This window comes from Cyclopterus lumpus, chromosome 8 (genome assembly GCF_009769545.1).
Source record: "Cyclopterus lumpus isolate fCycLum1 chromosome 8, fCycLum1.pri, whole genome shotgun sequence".
In the NCBI taxonomy this organism is placed as follows: Eukaryota; Metazoa; Chordata; class Actinopteri; order Perciformes; family Cyclopteridae; genus Cyclopterus; species Cyclopterus lumpus.
Window position 1 is genome coordinate 13,952,173 of NC_046973.1, and position 27,081 is coordinate 13,979,253.

The window sequence follows — 27,081 nt, forward strand, 5'->3', positions numbered from 1 at the left end:
GGGTTGTTTTTCTGGTTGTGGTTCTGGCTTTTTGTTGTGTCAACGCTGCTTCAATGGGGTGCTATTTTAACATGGTGCTGAAAAATACAGCTTCAACCCACAGATTAAAAAAAATAAAGAAAAGAATATAACTAAATAAAAAGGCACAAAAAAAATAATTCATAATTAATATATGTAAATATATATATATATATATATATATATATATATATATATATATATATATATATATATATATATATAAAACTAAGAAATACATCAGGACCCCCCCCCAGAAAATCTTTGGAACCAAAAAGGCAAATAATATCAATAACAACATAGTGAGAGTATATGGAGATGTGATAAATACGGGACAGAGACGTGGTCTACATGTCTTCATGGCGCCTCCACGGACCGCTGAGGAGAACTTTAAAACCATCCGGACTGAACAATCCCAGAGAGCATGACGACCGATTTAAAATGTCCAAAAATCACGTGGACGTGGTGGAGTCCCATTGCATTAAATATAAATAGAAAGAGTGATACATTCTCATTACTTCATGACTCCATTACATGACTGCAATCTCTTTGTTTCCAATGTATTCTAATCTGGGCTGCTGACTTCCAGACGCGTGGAGCAGCTCTCTGCCTGAAGCCAGGAGAATCTCAATTGGCCAGGAGGGATTCCCGTTTGGCTGACTGGCAGGAGATTGGTTCCCCGTGTGGGTGCTTCCTGCTTCAGGTCTGCTCAATCTAGTTCATTTGTGTTCTAGGGGTTCTTTGTCCACCTGACCCGCTCACTTCACGCATCTCCTCTTAGTGTTGCAGTTACAGTCATGAATGGGAACGTCTCTGTCGCAGGAGATAAATGGACAGTTCCAGCACATCCACGGTATGGTTCATGGCATTTATATGCAAAGTCTGAACGGTGCAGGAAAAACTAAACGGATGAAAGGAAAAACTGAGGTAATGCAGAAAAAAAGTCACTATTTTTTTTTCTCCTTGTCATCCCCCCCTCCCCCTTACTTAAAATTATTTGTTTTAACATTATTATTTTTTTCTTCTTTTTTTTCTTGTCTTTTGTTTTAAATTCGGGGAAAGTGAAATGTTGGAAAATGACCCGAAAAAGAGTTTTTTTCCTCCCATGCAGTGTTTGTTGTTGCCAGGTTTCCGTCAGCTAGATCTCTCCCGATTCCCTCAGGCTGAATGTCGGGTATTCCAGCTTTACAACGGGAACAACTCCTACATCTTCTGACTGGAGCTGTCCAGTGTTTCATAATTATACCACGATGCTAAGCCAGAGGTACAGGGCCGCGGCCTCGCGTCAGTGTAGTGTTTAAAAAGATCCGTACCGTAAATAGTAACGCCGTGCTGTGGCATCACTGTGCACACTAAAGGAGATTGTAGAGGAAACCGTATACTTGGCGCTGAATGCGAGTGTGTATATAGATCTGATTAGGTCTTTTAGGGCAGTGTATATATTATAAGTTCAGAGAAAAACAAAAAGGTGTGCAGGATTACACAGGATCAGCAGTCTCTTTCCACTTCCAGGTCCCGTAGTGTTTTAAAAAAACTTTCCTAAATTGTGCCCCCTGTAGTTCAAAGTAGCCGGCTGCCGCTCTCTATGTTGGACACGCTCCTGGCAGTTTTGTCCTTGGTTCCGTGTCAGTGGCAGACAGAAGAGTACAGAAATAGAGTTTGAGTTGATGATGTGGCAAGTGACCTCCCTCGCCATGGAAAAAAAGAACGAAAAAAACCAAACAAACACACGAGTTGTCGCTTTAGTCCGGCTGCAGAGAAATGGAGGGGAGCTGCTGCCGAACAAAGAGCTTGAAAAATAGGGTTTTTGGAGCGCTGCGAAATTCCTCGGGTGTGATGTGTGGTTTTTTAGTACGGGGCGAACCTACTGTAGCCTGCCCGGTATAAACTGGCCTGAAAGAGACAGAATGGACAACAGTTACGACTATGCGCTATTGCTGCCAACAGAAATCTAGTAGATCTATAAAATGTAGTCCACACTTGAACTACAAATCCACAAACGATACATTGAGACTGCAAATGTGTACATGAAATTCTTAATTTCTTCTCCGCTTGAGACACAAAAGGTCCAATGGTGGATCCCAAAAAGAAAAAAGCCCAAAAGGCAATAAAACAAAGTGCTGTGTGTCTTAAAACCACAGCTAATGTGTGTTGCGGAGCTCGTGTCAGTTCACTCACCATGGCTCCCACTCCGTAGGCAGCAGCGGCCGGACTCAAGGCGTGGTATGGATCTGTAGTGTACACCCGGCCATAACTAGCAACACAAACACAACAGACCTGTGTTAAATTATGGAAAAGAGGTCTTCGCTTCAACATGCAACATCTCTGAGCCGAGGCATCACGCATTCATCCTGAGGCCGTGGGTTCCTCTTTAGATTATCCTTCAGTTTGGCTAAAATAAAAAAATAAACTGCTGATGTCTGGAAACTGCGGCCCATCTCGTGTGGTACAGTCCTCACCTGTCACTGTAGGCGGCAGCTGCGGCGGTTGCTCCGGTTACGGCCGTGGGCTGGGCGTAGCGATACGCGGCGGCAGCAGCAGCAGCAGCAGCAGCAGCTGGGTAGCCTCCCTAAAGACGCACACACACACACAGCAAAACTAACTCATATGCCTGGGAGGAGGAATACACCTGGGCCAAGGTGTGTCAATGAGTGTGGGGGGGATATATTATTATTATTATATAAGTAATGTTATGAATATGCAAATATTTTAGACTACCCTATAGTATATTGCTACAGTTTGTCATATTTCATTCACAATTCAAAGATCACATTTGTAAATAACACATTAGAATACTATATTTATTTTAGAAATACTTTTTATTTCCCTGTATTCAGTAAATTAATAAAATGTCCTTACATATATTGTATGTAAGCCCAAACCTATTTATCGTATAAATATAATTATATAAATACATAGACTCATTCACAACTGAATTACAGTAAGTGTCAGTATATTGCATTTCAGTATGGGGGACTTCATCAGTGAGACAGAGTTAGATTGTATTATTCCCACTACGGGACACGGGGAGGTAAAACAGTGGAAAACAACATGTTCACACAGTTGAGGCCAAACAGGAAGCTCATTGTCTCAAGTCAAGAGGTTCCTCCAGTTTGACGACACTAAAGGAGTCAGAGCTTCTAGTGGAGACCGCATTTGTTATTATTTGTGTTTCTTTTCAATGGATTCTGGAGATAGAAAAAAGGAAGAGGGGGAAAAAAAGAGTCACACACACACACACACACACACACACAAGCCTATAGTGACTAGAAAACATCTCCTCGCACTCAGATGCATGCATGAGCCAAATTAAAGTTCAAACCGACTGAACAACAAAACCACTGCATTTGAACCCGATCAGAGCACAACATAAAAGGGCTCCGAGCCGCGTGCAGGACACCGGTGGAGGGGCGGGATTAAGTAAACAGGGGTTATTAGGGAGAGAGGGACCGCAAGGCCTTCTGGGTGAGTGGAGGGAAAGGGGCACATGGAGCAGCAGCACTGAGCACTGTGTGTCTGCCAGCAGCAGCTGATCAGGAATCCCGGGATAGATCGGAGGGGTTAATTCAGGAAGAGACCATGTTCTACACTTCATCTTGGAGGATATCTCACATCACAACATTGACTGGACCCTTTCTGTGAAATGGGAGCCTCCGATTTTAAAGGAATTATGCAAGAGACCTAGAGTTTAGTGGTTGCAGCCAATTTATATATTTTTTCCTAAGAGTTTAGTAGTTTAGTAAACAAAAAAACTAAACAAAAGCCCTTTCCCACAATCGTTTCATTTCAGTGAGTTAGTAGGAAAGTAAAGAACAAAATAAATTCAAAACCAGTGGTCATTTTGTTTGAAACAACTAAAAGATGATTCATAAGATCAGAGGAGGTAGTAAAACAATGCACACTGGGGTGAGCTGACCCTACCTGAGGCAACCTGGGACTAAGGACTGAGTCCTGAAACACTAGTCGATGGAGAGAACAGAAACAACCGTCGTCAACCTGGATACGCACGCGATTTCACAGCTACTTTTGAATCAACGCAACCAACTTTGACCCACGCTGCGTTTGTGTCACAAAAGTAAAAATAAACAGCTTTCATCATTCACCGTTATGCAGGCAGCTCTGTGCAGCGCATGGCTGCATCAGCCCCGGAGGGAAGAAAAAAAGAAGAAGAGAGCAGGAGACAGTCGTGAGGGGAGAGAGAGGGTGTGTCGGTGGGGAGGCGAGTTTACTTACATATAAGTCGGCAGCTCCGTAAAACCCATCCTGATACACCACACTGAGAGAATAAGGAAATGGGAGAGGGGGAAGAGGAGGAGGAGGAGGAGGAGGAGGAGGGTGCAAACGGAGCAGTGCACAGTCCCAAAACCACAGTGGATGGAGGTCAAAATACAGCGAAAACAAAAGATGGTCCAGGAAGAGGAGAAAGAAAGAGAGGAAGAGAGAGAATAGTGGTTATTTCACACCCATGCAGCGGAAATACAACTTCCATTTAGGCTCCATAACTGAAACCAAAAGCCTTAAACAACGGGCTGATACGTGAGCTCATTGAACTGAAATGAGTCCATTAAGTGCTGTTGTTCACCAGCTACCAGAAAATCAAGGCAGTAAACGGGCCATGAATGGATCGTTTTATGAGAGTTGTCAGTGGAGCAGATATGGAGGGTATTTCCTGCAGCACTCTTCACCCCCAAATTTCATCTTCTTTAGCTTCATTTGATTATCATCATAGTGAGCCAATCAACTCCGCTTCGATCCGAATACAGTAGCAGTCGCAACCCCATTAGCCAATCATCACAGGACAGCATCAACATGCACAGTGCACGCATACTGAGGCTGCGAAAAGCGGATCACGCCACATTTGAATTATCGCGAGCAAATGGCTTCCGTGTAATGACTCGAGTGTGGTTTAGTGTGTGAGCTTGTGTGTCTATGCTAATCTGCTGATGGGGGGTATGGGCAACTTTATTCAAATGACTCTTCAATGGCGCAATCCCGTCAGTGTGTCAACTCTCTGCTGAATGGCCTGAGCGCTGAATGACGACGTGCCAGTTGGACTGCTGAATGATGTGTGAGCACGAGAAGCGTGTTAAAGCTGCTCAAATAGGATCTGGGAAATTATATTCCTGAGGTGTTCCCGAACAAAACAATTGATCTCGACTCGCTGTATCTTTTAAAAAATGGTGTCGTGTAAAACGCATGTTGCAGATCTGGGGACGGCAACGTAGTGTGTGAAGGCAGCCATATGAGCGGCGTGGCTTTCTTACCCGGGGTAGGTGGGGATGGCGGGCTGAGGCACGGCGGCCCGCACTGCGCTGTAGACGGGCCGGCCTCGGCCCCGGAGGTGGGCGCCGCGGAACGCCGCTGCTGTAGTGGCTGCTGCAGCCGCTGAGGGGTATGGGAACCCTGGGACTGAAGGACGAGAAAGGAGAGTCATCAGCTGATCTAGGGAGGAGAGGTAACGACGCAGGTGAGGGGGGGGGGGGGGGGAAGAGACAACGTGAATGGGAGAAATCAAGGTGAATTAAAGGAGGAAAGGAAGAGCGATGGGGAACAGTCCCACTGCAGCCTTGAGGGCTCGCTATCAATAAAAGTGTTGGTGAGGAAGAAACGCTAGACACGTCGTGCATTAATATAAATTAATGTGATCAAAGTGTAAAGTAGGCCGAGTTTAGAGCGTGTGAGGGAGATGGAGAGTGGTCTTACCGGCGTAGATCTCAGGTCCGTACATGGCCCCCATCATAGGACTCAATTTCCACCCCGCTGCTGGTCACACAGAGAGGAAGGGGGCACTTGGTTAATACGGGCCGATCACAAAGAGCACTTAATCCTACAGTGTGTCTGCATGGGGCTGTCATGTACAAATGAAAAGCAAAAGACAGGCACGTCCAGTGTCCCTCGGGACGGGTGCCGGATCCAAAAGGAATATCTAGCAGAATTAAAACCGCACACCCGGTCTAGGGGAGGAGCCTTGTGCTCGAAACCCATTCCACTGCACGCCACGTAGCACACTCAACGCTTAACGACCGGTTTAACCAGGCCTACACGGAAAGGGTGGGTGGGTGGGGGATTGGTTAAGTCGAACACCAGGGAGCAGCGTTTCTTTTTTCTTTTCAATCTGAGCGTGACGGCTGCTTCTGTTGATGCTGCCCATCTTATCTGCAAGGCCAACTCTAAACCGCACTGTGTTCATCGGCGAGGAGCCTGGGGCCATTTGTGAGCGAATCCAGGATGGAGGAAGAGTAGGGATGCTGGACGACCTGGGCCGAGAGAGCAGGTCACAGAGGGCAAGGCTGTATTTTAGTGCATGCAACTACACTGCAGTGTGTTATAAACCATGTATTACAAGTTTTGTGTTGTGCTAAGATGCTAAAACAGGGGGACTGGGGTTAAGCTAACAACGCCTCTCCCTCAGCTCACATCATGGCTTGTGGCAAAAGATAGTACGACCAAAATAAACTGCATGGAGTTGGTTTGCGGACGGCCTTACATAACGTGGCCCCGACTCTGCGGCGGAGCATGCAGGGAGGGCCCGCTGTGGCTGTACTTTACATCCGCCTCCTCCTCCCCCACGCCGTTTTGTATTATGAGGCAGTTGCACGTGCACACCAGTCAGTGTGTGTGTGTGTGTGTGTGTGTGTGTGTGTGTGTGTGTGTGAGTGTGTCTGTGTGTGTCAGGTCGTTACCATAAGGCAGCGTGCTGAGAGCCTCTCCGTTAGGGTAGGGGCTGACCATTTTCTTGTTGGTCATCACCCTGGCGGTGGCGTTATTCACCTGAGGGAGACGGAGGAGCAGGCGGTCAGAGACACGGACACTAAGACAAACTCAACACAGGAAAACCACAGAAGTGCAACACAGACTCAAATGCAGTGAACTCAATCGCAAGGCTACTGTATGTGTGTGTGTGTGTGTGTGTGTGTGTGTGTGGGCGAGCGCTTGTTTTCGTCAACGCGTCTGCAGTTATGTGCTGGTTTTATGCCTGCCTCCCTTTTTGGGTGTACTTCTTGGTGCATCTTTTGAGCTGTGCGACGCCATTATCGGTGAACAGTTACTGGTGTCATTTTGGACTGTCAACAAACAGTTTACATCACTCAGTCCTGCATGATTAGTCTGAGAGAGGACCATGTTCTCATTATGAAAAATGCTCACGATATCTGGGTTTAATGCCACGCACACTTGTGTAATAAAATCGTGACTGAATAAACATCTAAAACGAGGACAAACTTAACTCCTGACATGGCTGCTAGTGTCAGGAGTTGCAGTGTCCGTTGTTTGCGTGTAAAAGTGGGAGGGGGGCTGTTAGGGGGATTTTTATTCGTCATGCAATTAAAAAGACAGCCTCCTGGGCCAGCTGCCCAGTAGAGGTCTGCTGACTCATTGTGGACTCACTGTAAAGGGGGGAAAACTGAGCTGTACTGGTTTTTGGTCTTTGCCATGCACAGATAAAAAATATTGTGGATGTTGTCCTTTTTTTTGTCTGTGTGTGCATGTTATTGCGCATGTAGGCTGATATTTCAGTCTAATGCTTTGGCTTTCAATCCAAGATGTCTGATAATCTCCCCTCTGAGCTTCAAAGGCTCACACTACCGGCCCCTTGATCTATTCCCATCTTCCTTTGATGGGTCTTAAGAGAAGGAGATTGTAGCTCTCTGTAATAACCTGCGCACTGTCGGGAGCTCCACAACAGACTGTGCGGCGAGCTGAAGATTAATGACCTTCTGGCTAAACGAGGGGAGAGAGACAAAGACGGAGAGAGAAAGAGCGGCCGAGAAATGAGGGTGCTCGTGTGCACATACACGCCGCACTCTCCATTTAGGAGACTATTAAGGCCTCTCTCTCTCGGTGAGTCACGCTCTGGATCTGCGGGGCTTCATTCGAACGGAGGTTTACCTCATTTTTCCCTCATCGCAAATGACAAGGTCACCGGCAAATGATTCAATTAGCCTGGATATCGGACGCGACAGTCCACCAGCGCATGACTGGAAACATTTTGAAATGTGAATCACAATTCTTTTTTTTTGTCTCTGTGACATTTTATCCAGACTTTTTAATAGGATGTTTTATGTTGACTAGTTAACGATAATGAAGAGTTAAGCTTCTGTTAAGGTGTGTGTTTCTACAGCGCATACACACACACACACACACATATACACATATACATACATATACATATACATATATATATACATATACACACATACATATATATATATACATATGCGCTGTAGAAACACACACCTTAACAGACCTTATATATATATACACCCCGTGTTTGTGTCATGTGCAATCAATGAAACTGGGTAAACGGTTGACAGGAACACAACAGAATATGGAGGCAAAATCTCAAAGTGTTAATAATTAACAAAACATTCAGCCTTTCTCATCCCACTTTTGCCCTCCCCAGGCCAGCCTGAAGAATAAAACCAGGACAAAATGGAAATTCCATATGAAACCAAACTTGTGGGGTTTACATACCTAAAAATAAATATAAAAATAAATAAATACAGGGTGAGAAAGAGGAGGGTGCAAAAACATCCGTTTGACAAAATTAATAGTCGTATAAAACACAGAAATTACACGCAGCCAAATATGGGCGCAACACATGACCAAGAGTGAGTAACAAACCAAAAAAAGTTAAAAAGTCAGCCAATCAGCAAGCGTCGGATGCAGCATAGAGACCAATCAAAACGATCGCAGCACTCCCACATCGAACACGTACGAGACAAAGATGGGGACGGATACGTTAAGAGGAAGGGGATGCAGGTGAGAAGTAAGGAGACAGTCCATGGACAAAAAAACAACTAACAAACAGGAGAACATAAAGATGGACTGAAGAGAAAGGGGGGGGGGGGGGGGCGAACATTTACATGAGCAACACAAAACAAATTAAACTAATAACAATTATCTGTTGAAAAACAAAAACATAAATCCCAAGGTGCATCATTCAAATAAAGCAATTAGATTTGGTGACCATTCTCCTGAAAATCTCATTATATGTGGTGGGTTGAGAAACAGAGCACCAAAGGATGGAGGGAACAGATAGAGAGAGAAAGAGAGAACACAGAGAGAGAGAGAGGGAGACAGAGAGAGAGAGCAATCCTCATTCCCAAAAAAGGAGAGAAAATCAAATAAACATGAGACACTATGCCAGGCATTAAAAGTGTGTGTCACAAACTAAGACCAGTACACTACGACTACTAGTACACAGACAATCCACTACAAGAAAAACAAACCGAAAAGAAAAACAAAATGGCAGCATAATAGAGACCCAAAACAAAGTACGGTAAACCCCATATCGGTTTTGAGATGCATATGGTCACACAACACGGATTGGATCAGGGACCACAGCAGCATGTTTCTAAAACAGATTTGTCTTTTTACATACATTTTTTAAAAATTAGGAAAAATAAAGAAATAAGAGTTCTAGTTTAATTTGTTATGGTACTTTTGGTTTGATCGTGGTTGTACATTTGGAAAGTGGTCTAGGAAGTCAAGACGAGAGCGCCATGGCTTAAATGGAGGGAACAGCGCCTACTTTAATAATTACAGTTCAATCAATATTTTGTGAACATGAGCTACTCTCTCAAAGATTTAAACTTATGATGTCATGAGGGATTAACATCTGGAGCTGCTCCAATGAGACATTGAATGTTTGTTTTACTTTTTTAGACCCAAATGATGCTCGTGATGCATCGGGTTTGAGACGCCAACACCACAGAACCAGCGGTGTGATAGACGGAAGAGGCATCACTCCGTTTTGTGGAGGCACAAAAACACTCAGTCCACTAGTGGTTCTACAGAGTGAAGCTCCTCTGGCCTCCAGAGACAAAAACATAATTAAAAAAAATATCTGTATTATTATAAATGATCAGTCGACTGCTTTAATAAAATATCATCCTCTGGGGAATAATCCACAGGGTTTTATCCTCCGACCAGCTTTGGTCCATAATCGAAACAAAGACGGAGGAGAGAGCACCAGTTTTAGCACTCCAGCTTTTGGTATTTGGGAGAGAGTTATTTACTAATATTTTGGACTTTAAGACAATAGGACTAACGTATTCATTTTGTGAAAGGAACTAGCTTCCCTTTAACTGTCTGCAATACAGACGCTGGCTCGCCACATGCTCAACATGTCTACATTTGACCTAAAGCCTGGATAAACTAATCCTGCGATGTCTCAACTCACATTTCTCCAAATGCCCATTGTGTCCAATCGGCTAACATTTGACAAATGTGCACTCGGCTAAAATAAAGAGGTCAATAAAATAAAGAGATTGGGAACCAGGGCAACGCTATTTGCCCCGCAGCTCAGGGTCTGCGTCTGAATCAAAGCAACCGTGTAGGCAGCGACGAGGAGCAAAGTTTTGTATCATTTCTGTTGATTTTCTTTCTTTTTTCAAATCATTGATCAAGAAAATTAATACTGCATACATTGAGTCCAAATGGAGAATTAAATCAGATGGATTGTGGATAAGCCGTGTCATTGCATGTGATTACATTCGGTCATTCCCAGTGAGGTGTTAATGACATGGTGGGGTGGGGTGGGCGGGCATGTGGAGGAATATTACTGCTAAAATACCCAATCTGTTGAAAGATGCTGTGTCCGTCTGCCTGTGTCCGTCTGCCTGTGTGTGTGTGTGTGTGTGTGTGTGTGTGTGAGCTGGAACGTTTTCTTGGGCAGTAAACACTTTGTGGGCCTGTCACATTCAGAATCTGCTGATCGGCTAACATGGTACTGTACACACTACTGTATCAAATGCCCATTTCAGGGGGTGGGGTGGGAGAGGGGATCAGTTCAGTGATAGATGTTTGAACACAACTTACCGTTGCCGTAGAAACAGCGAGTGGTTACCGTGGAGACTGACAACAACACACAGAAGTCATCAGGGAAACAGAAAAAATATAATAAATAAAAGGAACAAATAATCCTAGTAACAAAAGAAACCTAAATGCACCCCCCGCCCTCCCCTCCATCTCTTCCTCCTCCACCTCCTCTTCCTCGACCCATGTGAAATAAAAACCTGATAGCACCAGTGTGACAGCTCAGAATAGCGTATAGGAGAAAGAAGAGAGAGGAAGATAAGGGAGAGAGGATGCTAGCTCTCGGTGCCTGGCGGAGCTCAGAGCATCATTACAGCGATCAGGCCAGTGACAGGAAGGCGTTCGGTGCTCTGGAGAACAAAAGGAGAACGCTGCCTTTACAGGAGCAGGAACAGTTAAAAAGGTTGCTTTAAACACTGTCTGGATCCGTTACAGTCAAAAGGACAAGTGGATGTATTTTAGCTGTGACTCATTCCTGTGTTGTAAGGCTGGGCCACAAGTTAGCCGTGGGTAGAGCGGCTGTAATTTCTAGTTGTCACCACAAAATAACACACTGAGGGTTGTTTGATAGTCAAACAATAAAAATAAAGACGGTAAATTGGGAAACAAAACAGTTGACAATGAATGGAAACAGTAAGGCAGACGGACATGGCGGCAAAAACAAAGAAGGGTTAAAGTTGGGGGAGGGGGTGACACAGCTGAATGTTGCGTTCAAAATTAAAAGACAGAGGGACAGACAGACAAACTTGACTGGCAACCATAGAATGAAGTGATCAGGAAGAGAGAGAAAGAGAGAGTCGACATAAAGAGGGTTTCTCCTTTTCTTTCCACATTTTCACTCACGCACAAAGCAAACACACATGGATACTGACACATTTCATTCGCTAGATTGTTTCAAACCATGCAGTAACAGAAAGCACCAATAAAAATAAAAAAATGGCCACCGATCAAATCCAAAGCCGAAGGAGAGGGAGGGTCATCAATGAACCTGGGACACAAGGAGCTGGTAAGCCTTCACCTACACTCCACAAGCTCACCAATTCAAGACTATGGAAATAATGCCAGTGATCCCAATCATCCGACAGGTTCAGAGTATTTATGGTTTGTGTGAGCTGAAGGTGCGTGCATGTCTGTGTGTGTGTGCATGCAGAAACACAGGCACAACTTCTCATCCTTTTCCCCGCACTCATCCATAGACCGATGATGACGCTCTTTACTCAGTAGCAGCCTTTTGCATGCAGAGCCCACACACACACACACACACACACACACTGTTCAAATGTCTGACTAAAACTCTGCGCTGCAGAGTCACTTCCCGTAACACTCAAGCCACGCAGACCACTCACAAACACGCAACCTTGGAGTTAGTGAACGGGAGTCTGTAGGGTTCAGCATGGTCTCTGCGTCCGCCTGAGGGACGGCTCCTTGGTGGCCGCACGCAAAACAGTTCGCTACCACATTTGTGTATGAGCTGCTGTGCTTTTGTTATTGCCATGGCTCTACCACACTGTACGCTACAATCTAGTCATCAGACCAGAGAACTACCTGGAAGGTCGGCGCAGAACCAGGAAAATAGTTTGATGCCGATTAAATTAGAAAAGAAATGTCTTCACTACATTCCCTTTATTTTGTCTAGCATTTCCAGATACAATGAAACTAGTATGGTTATAATTAAATTGAGTTATAATAGCCAGTAGGGATGTCACAACGACGGATACTTAGGTACCAAGCCAATGCCAAAATACTCAAAATGTTACCGTACTATTTTTCTACAGCACGGCAGGTGCCGTTGATCAGGGCTCAGGATTAATGACATCCCAGTGTCCTGGGGACGAAAAAACATCTCCCTTTTAAAGCTAAAGTATTTATTTTTTGTACCATGGTGTTGAATTGGATATCGAGGAAGCATAGAATGTCCCTTGTATTGGTCTGGACTACTACACTTCTGGTAGGGTGACATCCCTAACAGCATGTATTGAAAAAAACAGGTAAAGAAATGTTAAAAGTGTGTTTCCTGGACATATTGGAGTATTGCGCCGCGTGACCACCGGCTGATCAGCAAGAAGTTCAGACCGCATCAATTGTGTTTCATTGAGCTTATGCAACAAGAACCTAATGATTTGCGGATTGAGGGTTTTGCGGCCACGCAAATGAGACCATGCAGGGAGCCTAATGCACTTCCTGTACAGACAGTTATTGCGGCGTAAGAATGAAATATGCGGCTATACATGTGACTGAATGGTTTGGAGAGATTCTCCACGATCAGGGTGTTCTACAAGCCAACATAACACTGTCGATGACAGCCAACATGTTGCTACCCAAGGACAGGGAGACGTTATGTCAGAGCACAAACACAGAGACAGCCCCGAGTGGGTGGAGATGCGTTGAGGTGTGTATGTTTGTGAGTGCAGCGGAAGATACACACGGTTGAACCTATATATAGGCCTCTAGGACTCTATATATAGAATGAATGGTGTCAGATGGGATCACAGAGAAGCAGGTAGACAAAGTGAATCGTAGTTGGGCCACTTACATGGATACATTGGAAGCACACAGGAAACTGACTTCTTCAAAGTGCAGAGTTTTAATCCAGACAAAGAGAAGTACAGTAGAACTTTAAGCACAACAATTCTCTTTCTAGTTCCCACAGGCGACACGCATGCACGCTATGCAGCTAAGCTACGAGAAGAGCTACTAACCGACTCCCATTGGCATGCACAAAGAATACCAAAATGTCAGCACTACAGTTAAATTTGGCATACCTTTTTTAATCATTCAATCAAAACCTACTCTGAAAACTAAGAATTCAAACAATCAGCCTTTTTTTTCCTTCAGTAAGTGGCGCAAGACTATGAGGTACCCAGGTGCAACGGATTTCATGCTAACCGAACAAGTAAGTCCACGGTCCCATCGCCAAAACGAGTTCAACAAATGGCCGCAGAGAAGAAACATGCATGAAAGAAAAAAAGAAAAAAGCATCCAGCTGTCTGCACTATTGCCTCAGCTCCACATTAAAATACCAACCATGCAGCCTACGTCAATCCAACTCATGCCGGTGGATAGCAGAGAACCGCACACAGTAATAGTTAAGTATTTATGTTGAACCCTTGTATACAGTAGCCCTATATTTCAGAGTTCATGAATTATTATGCAGATTACTAAAGATGCCAAATTCATCTTCGAAAACAACATCATTCGACAAACTCTGAAATGATGCGACCGATCCAAAGCCAGAGTAGCATCTGCAGGAAAGGAGAGGCGCCAGATGGCATCGCTTCTGAGTGAAGAGTCGGGCCCTTTCTCCTCAGTTGAAAAGAATGCGTAAACACATATCCACGATTTGTCCTGCGCCAGCCTTTTGTCTCCTCGAGCCCATGCACCATAAACAGACAGAGAGAGAGACACACTCTACGGACTCCTGTAGCTGGCCTGCCATGCAGCGGATGCAAGACTCGCTACGGCCCAACACCACTACGGTAGCATGACTGAGTACATGCAAAGTGACAACTGGAAACAGAGACCAACTGCTCGCCGATTAATACGACTGACTTCTATCATGCAACACGTGGGGGGAGGAAGGGAGAAAGAAACAGAGAATCAGGTTACAGCGATGCCAGGGACAATACAGGCTGTTGACCGAACACAAGGGCGAGACTGATGATGCTCCATCAGTATCCGCTCAGCTTGATGATTGACTGACGGTGGCGGAGGGAGTGTGTTGTACCAGTGGGTGCAGGTGGCTCTTTCATTCTCGACCACACTGCAGCAGAACTGATAGTACAGAACAAAACAAAAAAAGGGTCCAGCCAGCCTCATCCATCATGCAGGAACTGATTCTGATTCTCACACACACGCACACGCACACGCACACGCACACGCACACATTACCACAGTAAGCCCATGCAGAAATCCTGGCTTACAGCGACGTGGGTCAAAGATCCAATATGGACAACTGGCAGATTGACACACCAAATAAAAGAAAAAGGAAGAAAAAACGCTTCCAAAAACTCACATGCTTCGGTAAAAAAAGAAAATAAATTTATATAAAGATAAGTAAATCAAAAGAAATACCCAGAACAGACATAATTCAACATACATCAAAACTCAAAGTGCACAGATCTTTGCGAGGATCCCATAGAGTGAACATGCGTCAGTTTTGCTGTGATTTCCCAGCATGCTGCTGTTGTACCAAGAGGCCATAAGCTTGTCACAACCACTTAGCCACAGCACCGGCAGAGGGGAACACAGAAGGATTTCTACACTAGAAAAGAAAATAAGAGCAACTGACAACAATCTGCCATGCATCATCCTTCTCACTGCGTTCCTCTCGTGCCCTCCGGTGCCAACTACACAAACATCATTCCAATGTTACGGAGAAAGTTGCAATGTGTGGCTACGAGTTACGAATCAGTCGAGGGTGAAGGAGGGGGGGAAGGGGAGAAAATAAATGCTGCAGAGGAAAAGTACCCAGCATGCCTTATATAGAGTGCTTGCACCCCCCTCCCCCTCTGATCATTCCCACCACAAACAAGTCTTTTGAAATTAAAAAATTAACATATTGCAGAGAGGACATGGGAGTGGGATACCAGTGGGCTGCATCAGAGCATATCACTACAGGGAGGATGGGAGCTAGCTAGCAGTCAGTGATCAAGCAGAATTATGAGTACAGAGAGAAAATAGAAGAAAAGACAGGAGAAAGAGAGGGGAAAATTACCTCAATCTTACGGCCTTCCACCAACGTGCCGTGGAGCTTTTCCCTGGCTTTCTCTGCGTCTGCGCTGGTCTCAAATGTCACAAAGCCAAAACCCTGTGGTACACGGCAGAGGTTAAAGAGGTTGGCGGTGAGTGAGAGAGTGGAGCAGGAGAGAGGAGAATCTGTGAATCCTTAGACCTTGGGGTGCACTCTGACATTGTTCAAGAGATAATTGGAGTTTGGTAACAATGATTCCCTATGTGGTCACATTTACAGAGGGTGTGGAGTAGTTTCAGGCATCTGTGCACTTACCTTAGAGCCCCTCTCATTGAAAATTATCTCTACATCCAGAATCTTCCCATATTGCTGCAATAAAATGTCAGGGAAGAAATTAGCAAACATGTAAAAGAAAAGACAAGCAGTCACTGACATCTTTGAGTTGCCTAAATATCAGTCATTTAGGATACTGCAAAATCAGAAGCTTCTGACATGGTGTGAGTTACAACTACTTGGCACTAGGTGTCACTATTACACAAAAGGATTTCAATGCATTTCAACCTTCTATCCTTTTTTCCTTGAACTCTGCTCCGTCCCCTTATTCCTCTCACTTCGCCCGTCATTTTATCACACCGACACACGTGGCAGCTAATTGCCCCCTCAGGCACCAAGAGAACACCCGTGAGTTTCTTTTCATTATGGTAGTTTTTGACTATTTTGCCCCTTCTCTAAACCACACCCCTCGTGGGCTGGCCCCTTCGTGGCGTCTAGACTGATTTATTGAACCCCGTTAAAAAAAAGAGAACCACAACATTCCCAGATCCTTACCCCAAACATCTGCCTGAGGTCAGGGTCCCGGAAGCGGAAGGGGATGTTTGAGACGTGAAGGCGTTTGGGGGACCCTTTGGCCTCTGAGGGGTCTCCCACAGAGCCGTCTCCCCCCGTGCTTCCCGTCCCACATAGTACACCTGTCTCACCCTGGGGCACCTCCTCCGTCTTTCCCTGTGGAGGGGGAGAGAAGAATAAGCAATTATATAACCATTATGATCTCAACTGCATTTTAAAAAGGACATATGGTTACTGGTTAATGGGCTAGCCAGCTAATATGCTTACAATAATGATGCCAACGTGATTATGTTTAGCAGGTAGAATCTTTACCATGCTCCCCATCTTTGTTTAGCGTGTTAACATGCTAACAAATATCAATTAGCCAAAAACAAAAAAGTCCAGCTTGTGCAGATGGGAACATTTTGTAGATTTGGTCATGAATAGTATTGGAAACATTTTGTGAAAAAAAGCTGAAGACTCATAAGACAGGGTTTGTGTCTGCAATTGTATTTAATAAAAATTGTATAAAAATAAACAATAAAAATATCACGGTTCCTTTTCATGTTCAAGTCATCAAGAAATCAATTGTGAGGAAAAACAGACTCAACAAACTGTAATGAAAAAAAAGCCTCAACGTTCCAGAGACAAGGAGACCGACTTCTCAAAGGCCGTGCTTACGTTGTTGCTGCTGGCGGCGGCGGTCGTGGAGGCGGCTCCGTTAGCACCAGCCCCTACGTCTGCTGCGCCCCCAGCACCAAACATGGCCCCGGGGCCAAACTCTGTCCCTGGCAGCCCGTTTTGAGGAGGGGGCGGAGGGGGGAACGCTGAAAAGGGTGGGGCCACCAATCCCTCCTGTCCTCCTGTCGAATCCTGAGAGCCCTGTGGGAGCAAGGGGAGGGGGAGGAAAGGAGAGAAGGAGACAGCTTAACATATGTACAGTGGAAGCAGTGCTTTGTCGCGTCCTGGAGGAGGCAGAATGAGGGGGTTAAAATCCTGCCTACTCAATTTCACTCTCACTCTCTCCTTCACCACCCAGTCACTCCCCCATTCCCTCCCTGCTACCCCCTCCCCCTCCCTTCATATCTCTGACAGTCATGAGTTTTCAGTCAGCCAACCATGAAATATTTACAGCAAACACATCCATTATTGAGAGTAAGAAAATATGATACAAGGTTTGAGATACAAAGATGCTTATGGGACGGATGGACACGCAGGGAGACGAGGAACAACAGGGCCATGCTAACCGTGACATGTTCACAGCGACTGCTGCATTGTGAGAACACTCGCTTACGGATTTTTGGGATTTCTTTGAGAGGCCATCTATAATTTAGATTAACTGTGTCTGTGTGTCAGCTGGGACTTCAGCCTCAGGATCGTTCTCTCGTTACAACTCAATCAGCAGCAGCAGCATCATCCAGAGTCTTTATGACTGCTGCTCCAACACACACACACCTTTATCTTGAATGTATTTGTGTGTGTGTGTGATGCAATGCACACACAAGTTGGAAAAGAAAGAAAAAAATCCAACCAGCATTCAACACCAATGACCACTGGTCTTTTCTTCTGGGCCGGGTGACGTCTAAAGACGCTCGGTCTCCAGACAGCCTTTTTAATTAGACGGAGAAACTAAGATGCCGCAAAGCGAACAAGCTCCCTCCCGTGCTCCAATGCCAGCTCACTGCTCTTCTGCAGTGTCTACCGCATTGGCTGTAAACAGCCAGCTGAGGCATAAAAAGGCTCATCTGCAAGACAGACAGCTTCTGGGGTCTGGCCCAAAAGATAGAGGCGGCATCAGAGAGGGCTGCACAGAAGAAGAAAAAAAACGGGATGGAAAAATCTGAGGAGAGTCACTCTCGGTGCGGTGAGGCTGCATACATGTTAGGGAGGAATGTCCGAAAGCCAATTGTGTTCCCTAAAAAGAGGAACCATCAAAAAACTGTTGAAATGGAGATGATACACTGCGTGCATGCGTGCGTGCGTGCATACACACACAATATATATATCTATATATATATATTCAGGAATGATCAAAGCCTAAGTGTACTTGTTAGGGCGTGTGAGCTCATAAACATGCAGTAGCCTGTATTCCACCATTAAAGGGTGTGTCCTGTGGGCTTATCCAGGCCCAGGGCTGAGTCTCACATACACCGAAAATGTAGGGGCAGTGGGAAAGCAGAGGGAATGTACGAGAATAATAAAAAAAAGAAAAAGGGTGACAATAGAATGAGAAGGTTAAAGCTTATGGTTAGAAATAAACATCTATGCTTTAAGTCTTACAGCATGAGAGAGTCAAGGACAGTCGGTTCTGAGGAAAATCTGTGACTGGTGATATTGGGTCGTGTTTATATACTGTTTGTTTGCCTACAAATGTGTATAATATATATACACACACACACACACACACACACACACACACACACACACACACACACACACACACACACACACACACACACACACACACACACACACACACACACACACACACACACACACACACACACACACACACACACACACACACACACACACACACACACACACACACACACACACACACACACACACACACACACACACACACACACACACACACACACACACACACACACACAACGGGTCAGTGACAGGGTCTTCCTGAAATGACATTTAACGAACAGAGATGCCAAATCTTAAAACATCATTTGTTTATTCCATCGCATTGTTCCCTGAACGAATTGGACGACTAGATGTGGCGACTAGATGTGGCGACTAGATGTGGCGACTAGATGTGAAAAAGCATTTTAAGTGGTTATACTTTTTAGGCTCCTACTGCGAAGGTTTAAAGAACACTCAAACTGTGCTTGTGAGAAAGTTTGTTTGAGCCTACAAAGTATATACAATCATGAATTAGATTAATGGACAAACTCATAAACAGGCAGACAAATGGAAGCCGTCAGTGGATTAGGAGTTGAGAACAGTACCTCCTTAAGTCCACACAGGCATTCCTGACCCGCTGACTGAGGAGCAGCACAGCCCTACATGGCAGCATCATATAGTCCAAAGGAGAAGGGGGGATAATGGAAAAAGAAACAGGGGCTGGGGCTTAACGGGGAGGGGGGGAAATTATGTGAAATAATGAGTTATATTGGTCCGATCTTTTTCTGGAGTGAATTTTGACATTGTTAGATAAGATGCAGTTTGGGGGGACTCAGTGATACGTTAAAAAAAACAGCTATGGCTCCGTCTGAAAATGACAAGAAATGAGATCCGTAAACAGAGGAGGTCGAGTATCTACTGAAACGCTTCCGATATTACTAAATAACGAGAACCATCTGGAGAAGGACCTACCCATCGCGCACGCACGCACACAGCAGTTTTGTTACCTGAGACACCATATGTCTTTCCATACACTGAGAGGAGGAGGAGGTGGTGGGAGGAGGAGTCCTTTTCACTGCAAACCTTTTCAAGCGTGCGTTCATGTCTGTCTGACAACAGCCACAGAGACGCTGAATGAAGTGGCGATGCTACGGGAACTTATCAATCATGCAAATTCATAACGGTGCATCTATTAGGGCCATGTAGCGCCGAGCTGGAGATAAAAAATACTCTTTAGAGCTTCGTCTCCCTCTGCTACACGTCTCTTTTCTTCTCCTGTGGTCGGAGAACTAAGTATACCCCCACCTCCCCGCCCCCCTCCCTCTTCATGCTTGCCTGCCACGCTTGATGAAAGCCAGAGGGAGAATTTATTTTTCTTTTAAAACCATGGACACCCGCCCCTCAAAAGCTTCAACTGCACTAAAATGTCCGTCAAAGCATAAGCCGCAGCCCATCTCCTTATAAGGGTTGCCTCTGTGCAGAAGCTCCTGTCTCTCCTTCCTGACTGTGGGCCAATCGGATTACAGAAACGGGCTGTTCCTCAGAGATGCATCAATAGTCCAGTGGCTCAGCACCAGAGGGCACATGGATGGCTATTAGGCATGACCGAGGATCGAGTAGAAAACATTATATTGCTCTTAATATGCTGTTGACAATAATAAAAACTAAAAAGGAAGAAAAAAAATGTCTTCCCTAAAAATCAAACAGATAAGTGTCATAATGTAACATCGGGAATCTTAATTAAATGCTTTATTTCCCCTTTAAACTACAGGCAAGCGCGATTGCTTTCTGTCAGTGTCAGCAGCTCTGTGGCTGCTCTAGGATCTGTGACAAACAGCTTGTTTGTTTTTGACAGTTCAGTTCATCATCATCATCATCATAATCATAATCACACTGACAGCCCCTTTCTCCAACACTCTTCCTCGCCTTGGGCAAAGCAAGAGGATATCAAAATAAATAAATTCCTCTGCACAACTCTTTTTGGGATACACAACGGACCAACAACATAAACAGATACAAAACCCATTAGAAATAAACAAACAACGGGCTGTTTTCAGGGCTTTTCAAAATGTGAAAATGTTATGCTTTGCTCTACCATAATTGATATTAAACTAATTATTGTATCTGGTCTGACAGAACAAGCATAACATAATTGTAAATTATAGCCCTAGTTGTTATAGATGATGACAACTGGAGTGGACTACAAAAAACTAAATTACTTTCAATAAGCTTTTAAAAGTGTATCTAAAACCAAACAACAACAACAACAAGCAAGCGAAACGGAAGTACATAATGGACTAAAACAGAATGTGGTTTCCTTCTTTATTCATATATTTTGTTGCAGCCATACTGCATTGTTTAATCCTGACTGGAGGACAACTCTCTGCCCAAACAGGAGGAATTAAAGTGTCTACAATGTTTCCACTAAATGATGAGAAAGACTAACTGAGTCCAAACACACTTAACCTCCCTCTAGTTCTCAGGCTGCCCTCATCCAGAGGCACGCCACTTCATGTGCATCACTACCTCTGTAGCACTAATGTGTTCACTATCTTTCAACATTTACACTTGTTTACTTTAACCAAGACTAATGTATGGATAATGCAACTGTAGCATCAGGGGTTCACCCTTCGACCACCAAGAAGCCACAAAGGCCGAATGTGTACGTCGTAAAATGCTTGCTGCATCGAAACGTCGGCAAGGAGAGTTACAAAGAAAGTCCTGCGTTGCTAATCCAGAGTGGATGCTGCAGGACGGGGAACGTGCACATTCTGTATGGGAAGACCTAGTCGGCACCGACTCGAGCGCTGCAGTGCGAGATAGGGTACAGTGTGTGCGGAGGTACAACGCTGCAGGAGTAGGTACCCTGAGCGGTACTGCATACACTGAGGTCTCCGCTGCACCGCGCCTGTGCGTCGCTCGCAATGTGCCTGTCCGCGCATGTGTGTGTATGTGTGCTTTGGTGTGAGGGAACATGCGCAAGTGTTTTCACACCTCGACCCGCTGCTCACAGTTAGAGGCAGTTAGAGCGGCATTAGTGTTGTACGACATCGTCCCCGGCTGTATAGCCGGCAGAGGGACAACAGTTAACCCGGAGGCGGCGCAGTGTCCACCAGTGCATTAAGACACCAAATACTGAGCGTGGTTCAGCACTTAATCTGTAACAGGTGAAACTGTGTTCCTGTGAGATGGTAAGTGAGTATTATCTGTCACTTTCTAATGGGACAGCTGCCTGCCACACACACACACAGAGACAGAGAGACACAGAGAGAGAACCATGAGGGCAACAGACTTGGGTGTGGATCCCTTGCAAATTCCTTTCAGGCCTGTGGTGGTGTTGTCGCTGGCTAACCAAGCAGTCTTGAGGAGGTGATATGGGAGGTTGGGAAAGTTAAGCAGCCTAATGCCGCTCAAATGCCACTCGCTGCCTCGCAAAACACACGGGGGGCTTGACACCCTTCCTCGTGGGGCTCAGCGCCAAGCAGGTGGGTTACAGGGACATCTGGATGTCTATAATGTGGTGGAGGGGGACACTTGGGGAGAAAGGAATAGTGCACAGAATATGCACGTGCATTCAAACAACCAGTAAAGCTGCCATGTGTCTGATGAACTGTAGGGCTGTATCGAATAGTTCAAAGCTTCATTCAAATTGACGACATTTTAATTCCGAACCAATATTTTGAATATATATATATTTTTTGGCAGTTTTGTTTGGCATGTCTATTTATTAAAAATATTGAAATGTATATATGTGTGTGTGTGTATATATATATATATATATATATATATATATATATATATATATATATATATATATATATATATATATATATAACATTTCAATACTTTTACCTAACTAAATGTTAACTAAAAAAAGTCATATTTGTTGAAGTTTAGCTTTTCAAAAACAATATTTACGCTGCGGTGAAAAAAGAAAGCGTGCATGCTCACAAACAGTATTAACGTGAGCGGTCTAGCAGCAATCTAACAGCGACATAAATTACATTTATATAAATTACATACACAAAATGTATGTTTTTCAGGGTGAGGACGTCGTTAAATATGATGACAAGACATTCGAAGCTTCATTAAAAATAGGAGCTTCAAATGAAAAGTAGGCTTCGTGTGTCATCCTGCTGCAGCGATGACGCTGACAGGGTAATTGAACAGAATCGGCACATCAGCAGACTCATTATGGAGCCAGGTCCACCACTGACCCAGCGAGAAGGGGGTTCACAGTCTCAACACCACGCCCTGTGTGGACCATCTCAGCCGCTATCAAGCGTATTTGAGTCGAGGCAGCCGACGTATCCAACCATCAACTTTGTTACTCCAAAAACATGTTGTGGGCATTGTAATGACGTGACTTTTATGATGTAGAGCTACACTTCTTGCAGCAACCAACATTTTAATTAATCAATTAATTAAATATATCAACCATTCCTAAACTCCACAGTAGGGTGAGGTGAGCTGTCTTGGACACAAGTCCCGTGTCCCTTTTATGCGCACTGTAAACTACTGTACAGAGATGCGTCACACAAAATAGAGGACAGTACCAGAAAGGTTTATGGAGGACAATGTGACTGGCAGAGTGTCACCTTTAAAGTGCATTCCCACATGGAACTAACGCCCTTGCACCCTTCTAGTTACTACGGCCATCCTCCATTTGGCACCATTCTCTTTGAAGAGTTATAATGCGTTTAGATTACAGCTGCTCGGGCCTGCTTGGGGGAGGAACACAGGGGAGAGTAACAAAGAGAGCAGCAACCTGCACCTCTACTTCACCGATAGAGAAAGCTACTCGACAGAGTGATGCCACCATCCTGTGAATGTTTATTATTATTAGTGTCCAAATCTAAAACAGTGCTGCTGCTGTGTGTACATTCATTTAAAGTAACTATGTGTGTCTGTTGTGCCATAACAGAGGGGGTGGGGTGTAGTAACAACTGGTGTGTGTGTGTGTGTGTGTGTGTGTGTGTGTGTGTGTGTGTGTGTGTGTGTGTGTGTGTAAAACAACTGTGCCGTGACACCCGTCTCCCTCAATCCAGAGGCGCATGAAGTTAAACTGCACCGACAGCTTGGATGACAGACAACGTTTGAATCGCTTGACACAATCTCGGCCTCCACCCTTTCGCGCACATGACGTGACGCGACATGCGCTGCAGCGCACATGAGAAATATATAACATGACACTTGTGTGCGCGGTCAGCATGGCGAGAGCATGCAACGCCAACTGCACATGCAGGTCAACGCAGCTGCTGCCTCACGTCTGCGTGCACCGCCCTGCCACCTCCTCACCTCCCCCCAACACCCCTTAAGGCCCAAAGGAACCCAAGACCAGAGAGCAGGACATGCTAGAACAGAGCCAGAGAACAGCTCTCGTCTCCTCAGGCTGTCTCTCGGCTAAAGTAGCACACAGACACGCCCACCATATGCTAAGAGCAGGCTAGCGCACGTTGACTGTTAATGCTGCAGTTTTGAATATCTTTTTAAATATAGTCAAATGTTGCCAATCAGCAGCAGGAAACTCTACTACTGACTCCGCTCTATGTATTGTGTCTATGTCCAGTGACACAAGGACAAAAGGTTGCATAACTACAGAGCGGTAATGAGCCATTAGCATGGTTTCTCTCTTCCCCCCCAAAGAAAATAATCAGAGATATGAGAGCGCAAAGAGTATAAAAGTGAAAGGAGCGAAGCTGCAGGGACAAGTCCTACTGTTACTTTGATGCCCTGCCAACTACCTAACAAAGCCCTCACCTGGGCCAAGAGATATCAAACCAAATATAGGCCACACCGTAACCAAGCACCAATTAAGGTTTCTTCCAGCCAAACTAAACCGTTTGCCTCCTTCTGATCTTGCCGCTCTCAAAGTGAGCACAACGTTGTTGATAGAAAGAAAGCTCCTGCTTCAGAAGCCAACTTACCGGCAGCATTGCTTGGTAGTACAGCCCCATCATCGTCTGATCTAGAGGAACAACTGCTGACCAGCTCGCCACTTCCTCTCCCCTTCTCCCCCGCGTCTGTATTTCTCCTCTCCCCTCGCTGTGCTCCAAGACCATGAGCTGACGGTGGCTTCGGTCCACGTCTGTCTCACACATTCAAATTCTCTCTCGTTCCCTCCCTCTTCCTCCTCCCTTCCCCTTTTCGGCCGGCGTCCCTTCTTCCACTTCTCCGGCACGCAAGCCTCGCCTGGCTGTCACTCACTGCCTCCCTTTTCTGCGTCTCCCCTGGCCCTGCTGCTCTGATCCCCCTCGGGCCTTTACACGTCTGTCTCTTTCTCTTTCTCTCTCCCTCTCCCTTTCTCTCTCCCTCTCTCCTCCTGACAGCCTGAGTCTCTCTCTCTCTCTCTCTCTCTCTCTTTTTACATGTCCTGCTGCTCCTCTCCCCTTGCTTCCTCTTGTTCCCACCCCTCTTTTAAAACTTCCCCCTCCCTCTCGCCTCGGTCCCTCCTATCCATCCATCCATCCATGTAGCCATCTAACCCTGATTCTGGATAGAGTCAGAAAGCCACTGTTGCCGTCTCCTAGAGCCTCCGGAGAGAGGAAAGGAGATGCTGTCTTCTCTCCACTCACTGGCTGCCTGAGAGTACAGAACACGAAGGAGACCCCCACTGCATTGCAGCCCGCGCTCTCTTTTTTGTGATGATTTATTTATTGCGTGGCAGCCTGTCCAAAAAGCAGCGGTGGGAAGGCCAGTCGGTGGACAGCGAAGTAGCTTGCTGTGTGGGTAGGCTCGTAGATCACCAGCTCTCTGCCGCAGCTGCCTTCATCACACAGATGGAAGTCTCACAAGACTGTGGGAGCACCAGCCCCGACTCCAGTATCTAAAGCTCAACCTGCACATGAATCTGTATTTCGCTGCACTGCGCCTTTTCCCTCTCTCTTGTTCTGGCTCAGGCTCAGTTCCCCCACTTCCTACCACTGTATTGTTAGAAGGTGCTTAATTTGCAGAGATGAGATTGCAGTTCCTTGCACCACATTTTCATATGGAAGGGACTGAACTCTGCAGGGAAGAAGAAAAAAAAAAAAACATGATGCCAAGCTTTCAGACATCTGCTGAGGCTGGGTGGAGGGGAAAACGGGGGCAAAAGGAAGGGAGCTGGGCCGGAATGGGAGGCGGGGACGGAGAGGCAGTGGATGCGAGCGAGCGATAACGGGATAAATGGATAAAGGGCTGGGTGAAAAGAAAAAAAGAGCCAGGGATGACGGGATTAGAGCTGTAAGTGAGGAGGATGAGAGGATGAATAGGGGATGATCTGAGGATTAAGCACGCAGACTGAGCACCGAGATAAACACACGCGGTTGTGCGCACACACACAGACATACAACAAACACATGCACATTGTGTACACAAAGATGGGCTGTGATCATATTCATCCTGCACTGGCTGGTACTCACATACGGACTCAGATGAAGGGGCTAAATCTAACTAATTAAACACACACACAGCTAATTCAAACAAAAAGCCTGCTCGTTCAAACACAGAACCTACAGATAATCAATAGCTTAGTCTGAACTTTTATAGAGGAACAATCCAGAACAATTTTAGGAGAATTGTCTATATGAAGTTTATGAGTGGCGATTAGATTTGAATATAGTATTGCCGTTGTTTTGAAAAAAAAGCTATTAAAAAAGCGCCAGTGTGAAGCCTCTATGACCTGTTTTTATTCGTGTTTGTCGTTAACCCTGATCTTTTCTGTGACCTAAACAGTAGAAGAATAACGTGTACTGCCTTAGGGGTCCACACACACACACACACGCACACGCACGCACGCACGCACGCACGCACGCACGCACGCACGCACGCACGCACGCACGCACGCACGCACGCACGCACGCACGTCACCACTTAACACATTCATATTGACACAGGCAGACCTACTGGCAGTTCAAACATGCATACATAACACTAGACAGGAGTGATACCAAGACTAATGTACTGCAGCAGCGAACAAGCCAATCCGCCCGCTAGGCTAGGCCGGGCTAGCCACATTTGCATGATACCCGGCAGCCAGTGTGCAGGACTCTCCTAATGCGTGTGCTCAAGGGCAGAATACATTAGCAGGGATGACTTTTAAATCATTTATTAAACAAATGCCGAATTTAGTGGAGTTCAGACATACTGCCGATCACAAGTGTTCTCTGCCCAAGTGATGGTCTTACAAGCAGATGAACCGAGGCAGGCCAAAGACTGGAGGCATGAGTCTGCTCTAACCGTGCTACTGACTATTGTGTGATTCTGTGCCCTGCAGGCAAGCCATCTTAAATAACTTGCTTCCATTTCACCTCTGCTCTACTTCTCTGCCTCGTCCTCTCATCTCTTTTTTTATTCATTTTTTATTTTAGAGAGAGAGAGGAGAAAGGAGA

General features: G+C 45.4%; 1 protein-coding gene across 5 annotated transcripts in view; it reads right to left on the reverse strand.

Moving 5' to 3' along the window:
• Positions 1 to 1,833: 1,833 nt before the first annotated feature.
• LOC117735436 (RNA binding protein fox-1 homolog 2-like) overlaps positions 1,834 to 27,081 on the reverse strand; it is a 36,246-nt gene continuing 10,998 nt past the window's right edge. For 2 of the 5 annotated variants that reach the window (XM_034540056.1, XM_034540055.1), the window contains 11 exons: positions 17,033 to 17,233; positions 16,355 to 16,528; positions 15,842 to 15,895; positions 15,551 to 15,643; positions 6,702 to 6,789; positions 5,722 to 5,781; positions 5,283 to 5,427; positions 4,252 to 4,294; positions 2,478 to 2,587; positions 2,197 to 2,272; positions 1,834 to 1,911 (listed from right to left, as the gene is read on the reverse strand). In XM_034540056.1, coding sequence (XP_034395947.1) covers positions 1,867 to 1,911; positions 2,197 to 2,272; positions 2,478 to 2,587; positions 4,252 to 4,294; positions 5,283 to 5,427; positions 5,722 to 5,781; positions 6,702 to 6,789; positions 15,551 to 15,643; positions 15,842 to 15,895; positions 16,355 to 16,528; positions 17,033 to 17,233 — 1,089 coding nt within the window. In that variant the 3' untranslated portion in view covers positions 1,834 to 1,866. Of the gene's footprint in view, positions 1,912 to 2,196; positions 2,273 to 2,477; positions 2,588 to 4,251; positions 4,295 to 5,282; positions 5,428 to 5,721; positions 5,782 to 6,701; positions 6,790 to 15,550; positions 15,644 to 15,841; positions 15,896 to 16,354; positions 16,529 to 17,032; positions 17,234 to 24,639; positions 24,797 to 27,081 lie in introns of those variants that run through there. The other 3 variants (XM_034540060.1, XM_034540059.1, XM_034540058.1) reach the window with 3 other exon arrangements.